The 3,105-nt window shown below is 48.4% G+C and overlaps 1 protein-coding gene across 1 annotated transcript; it reads left to right on the top strand.

The window, feature by feature from the left end:
• The first annotated feature begins 1,996 nt into the window (after positions 1–1,996).
• SCP2D1 (SCP2 sterol binding domain containing 1) lies at positions 1,997–2,467 on the top strand. The gene has a single exon (XM_060122253.1). The coding sequence runs from the start codon at positions 1,997–1,999 to the stop codon at positions 2,465–2,467; it is 471 nt and encodes a 156-aa protein (XP_059978236.1).
• The last annotated feature ends 638 nt before the right edge of the window (positions 2,468–3,105 follow it).

Raw genomic sequence — 3,105 nt, 5'->3', positions numbered from 1 at the left:
CAAAGCTAAGCATTAAAGTGGAGTCTTTGTTTGTTTATGTGTACTGACAGAGGGAGCACCCCTTCTGCCAGGCAGAGTGAGGCTTGCGAGGGAGAGAGGGCAGCGGAGAGAACCAGTTTGAGTTTTAAAAACCCTAACAGCACTTCCCTCGTGGTGCAGTGGTTAAGAATCCACCTGCCAATGCAGGGGACACGGGTTCGATCCCTGGGCCGGGAAGATCCCTCATGCCGCGGAGCAACTAAGCCCGTGCACCAAAACTACCGAGCCTGCCGCTCTAGAGCCCGCGAGCCACAACTACTGAGCCCACTTGCCACAACTACTGAAGCCCACGTGCCTAGAGGCCGTGCTGCACAGCAAGAGAAGCCACCGCAGTGAGAAGCCCGCGCACCTCAACAAAGAGTAGCCCCTGCTTGCTGCAACTAGAGAAAGCCCGCGTGCAGCCACGAAGACCCAATGCAGCCAAAAATATACATTAAAAAAAAATAAAGGGAGTGATGGGCATAGAAAATGACCACTTAGCACACATCACACTGATGGGCCACAGATGGATGCAAGCAGAAGTAGGCTGGAGTATGATATGAAACAGGATATGTGCAAAGTCTCAAAGTATCTTCCTGCAAAATACTTATTCATTACAAAGGGAGAAGCAGTAACTCTGCAGAGAGAGACCCAGTGGACACCACCTTAACCAAGGGATCAAGGTCAGCGTCATCAGCATCACCAGAGGTGGGACACATTGGCACCATGTACCCCCTTACATGATGCACTGAGAAGGCACAAGATCACTTCTGTGGTATTCCTGCCCACGTTCCTCAACCTAATCGTTAGAAAACATCAGGCAGACAAAAAGTGGGTTCTGCAGTCATTCTACTTCTGTTTAAACCTGGGTGCCCTACTGACTAGTTGTGTGACTTTGGAAAGTCACTTCATTTCTCCTTGCCTCCATTTCCTCATCTGTAAAAGGAGGATTAAACTTAGTACCCACCTCAGAGGATTATAAGGAGGATTAGGTGTGTTAACACATGTACAGTGCTTAGAACAGTGCCAGCTCAGTGAGGGCTGTTAGTGTGTGCGGTCATCATGTGAGACCAGCAGCTTCTTCTGCTGATCTTAGGGATATTTGTTTGTTTTTTTTTCCTTTTCACTGTGCTTCTGGAAGCTTCCTGATGCAGGCCCTGGTGCTGATTCCTCCTCCAAACAGCTGTTTTGTTCTAACAGCATTTCCCACTCCACCCCTGGGTAGGCGAAGCGTGCCTTAAGGATCATCTACTTTTGAAGGAATCAGAATAACTGCTCTCTCAGTTGAGAGAAAAGACAGAGGTGAGGACTTCCCTGGTGGTGCAGTGGTTATGAATCCGCCTGCCAATGCAGGGGACACGGGTTTGAGCCCTGGTCCAGGAAGATTCCACATGCCACAGAGCGACTAAGCCCGTGCACCACAACTACTGAGCCTGCGAGCCACAACTGCTGAGCTCGCGTGCCACAACTACTGAAGCCTGTGCGCTTAGAGCCCATGCTCCGCAACAAGAGAAGCCACCGAAGTGAGAAGCCCACGCACTGCAACAAAGAGTAGAAGCCCGTGGGCAGCAACGAAGACCCAATGAAGCCAAAAATAAATAATAAATAAATAAATAAATAAATAAAATAAATTTATTAAATTAAAAAAAAGTGTTGAAAAGACAGAGCTCATGTCACCAAAGAACCTTCTAGGGCCAGTTTCTCTTATTCCCAACATGGGGTCCAGACCTCTCTGGGCTGGGCTTGTGGGACCTTGTGGTTTGGGGGGTGGTATGGATCTGCCTCACAATGACCTGTCTGAGCCCTCACCCCATGTCACATTTTAGCATCTGTTTGGCCAATAAGACTGCGGCACACAAACCAGTCTCATTCCCCACTTGGCCGCTCCTTTTATGTCACAATATGAACTTGTGGATATTAATCTGGCTACAGCTGCTCACAAACCAGTTGGCAAGGTCAAGAGGACCAGCACAGTAAGATGTGGAAGAGAATCGACCGTCAACTCAAGATCAGAGCAGGGGATGGGCCTCCGGCAAGCCAGCTCAAGGAATTGGGTCCAGCTCAGGAACTCACTGTGCCACACCCTGTAGTGCTGTCAGAGTTCCAGAGCTTCCCTGTGTTTGAGGACATCAGTCATCACATCAAAGAAGTGGGGGCCCAACTGGTAAAGAAAGTCAATGCCATCTTTCAGCTGGACATCACCAAGGATGGGAAGACCATTCTGAAGTGGACCATTGATCTGAAGAATGGCTCTGGGAACATGTATCCAGGACCCGCCAGGCTCCCGGCAGACACTGTCTTCACAATCCCGGAGCCTGTCTTTATGGAGCTGGTTTTCGGCAAAATGAACCCTCAGAAGGCTTTCCTTGCTGGCAAGTTCAAAGTGAGCGGCAAAGTTCTGCTTGGCCAGAAGCTGGAGAGGGTTTTCAAAGACTGGGCTAAGTACTGAGCCTGCAAAAATACCAAGGAAATGACCAGCACTTCCCTCCGATTATAATGTTGAGCGGAAATCATGCTTCAGCTGAAGATTAAAACAAAAAGTATTCCATATTTTTTCTCCAATTCTTCCTATTCAAGTTTAATGAATTTTTCTGCTGATGTGTAAATTTGGAGCGAGGGTTCTAGAGCAGTAAAGAGTGTTGGAGTGTATCACCTAAAATCTTTGTCTTTTTCTTTTCTTAGGTTCATTTATGTCATAATATGCTAGGGTGAAAGCCCCGGGTAGAGAAATGGGTGGTTTTGACGGTTGGATTTAAATGCTCCAGTGATTGAGTTCCTGGGACTTTTGTTTTGTTTTGAGTCTGGTGCTTTGGGAAAGAAGTGGTAACCACCACTGTGCAGGTCTGCATTCCAGTCGGTAGCTTGGTTCTTCGAGGAGACCTTAACGCGGGTGGCAGCGTTCTAAGAGGGTGGGTTCCAGAGCTGTGTGGATGGAGTGAGGCCATCGAGAAGTTGCACTCTCGGCGTAGTGTGACTTCTGACGGATTTAATTCCAGGAGAGTCAAAGGGCTTGAACGATGTTCTGGGCTATTTGTGTTTAAGCCAGAACATGCATCAGATTGCCTGGAAGCCCACATTGCTGGACCC

The sequence above is a fragment of the Lagenorhynchus albirostris genome, chromosome 15 (assembly GCF_949774975.1).
Source record: "Lagenorhynchus albirostris chromosome 15, mLagAlb1.1, whole genome shotgun sequence".
NCBI classification, from domain to species: Eukaryota; Metazoa; Chordata; class Mammalia; order Artiodactyla; family Delphinidae; genus Lagenorhynchus; species Lagenorhynchus albirostris.
This window is presented reverse-complemented; position numbering and strand designations above follow the sequence as displayed.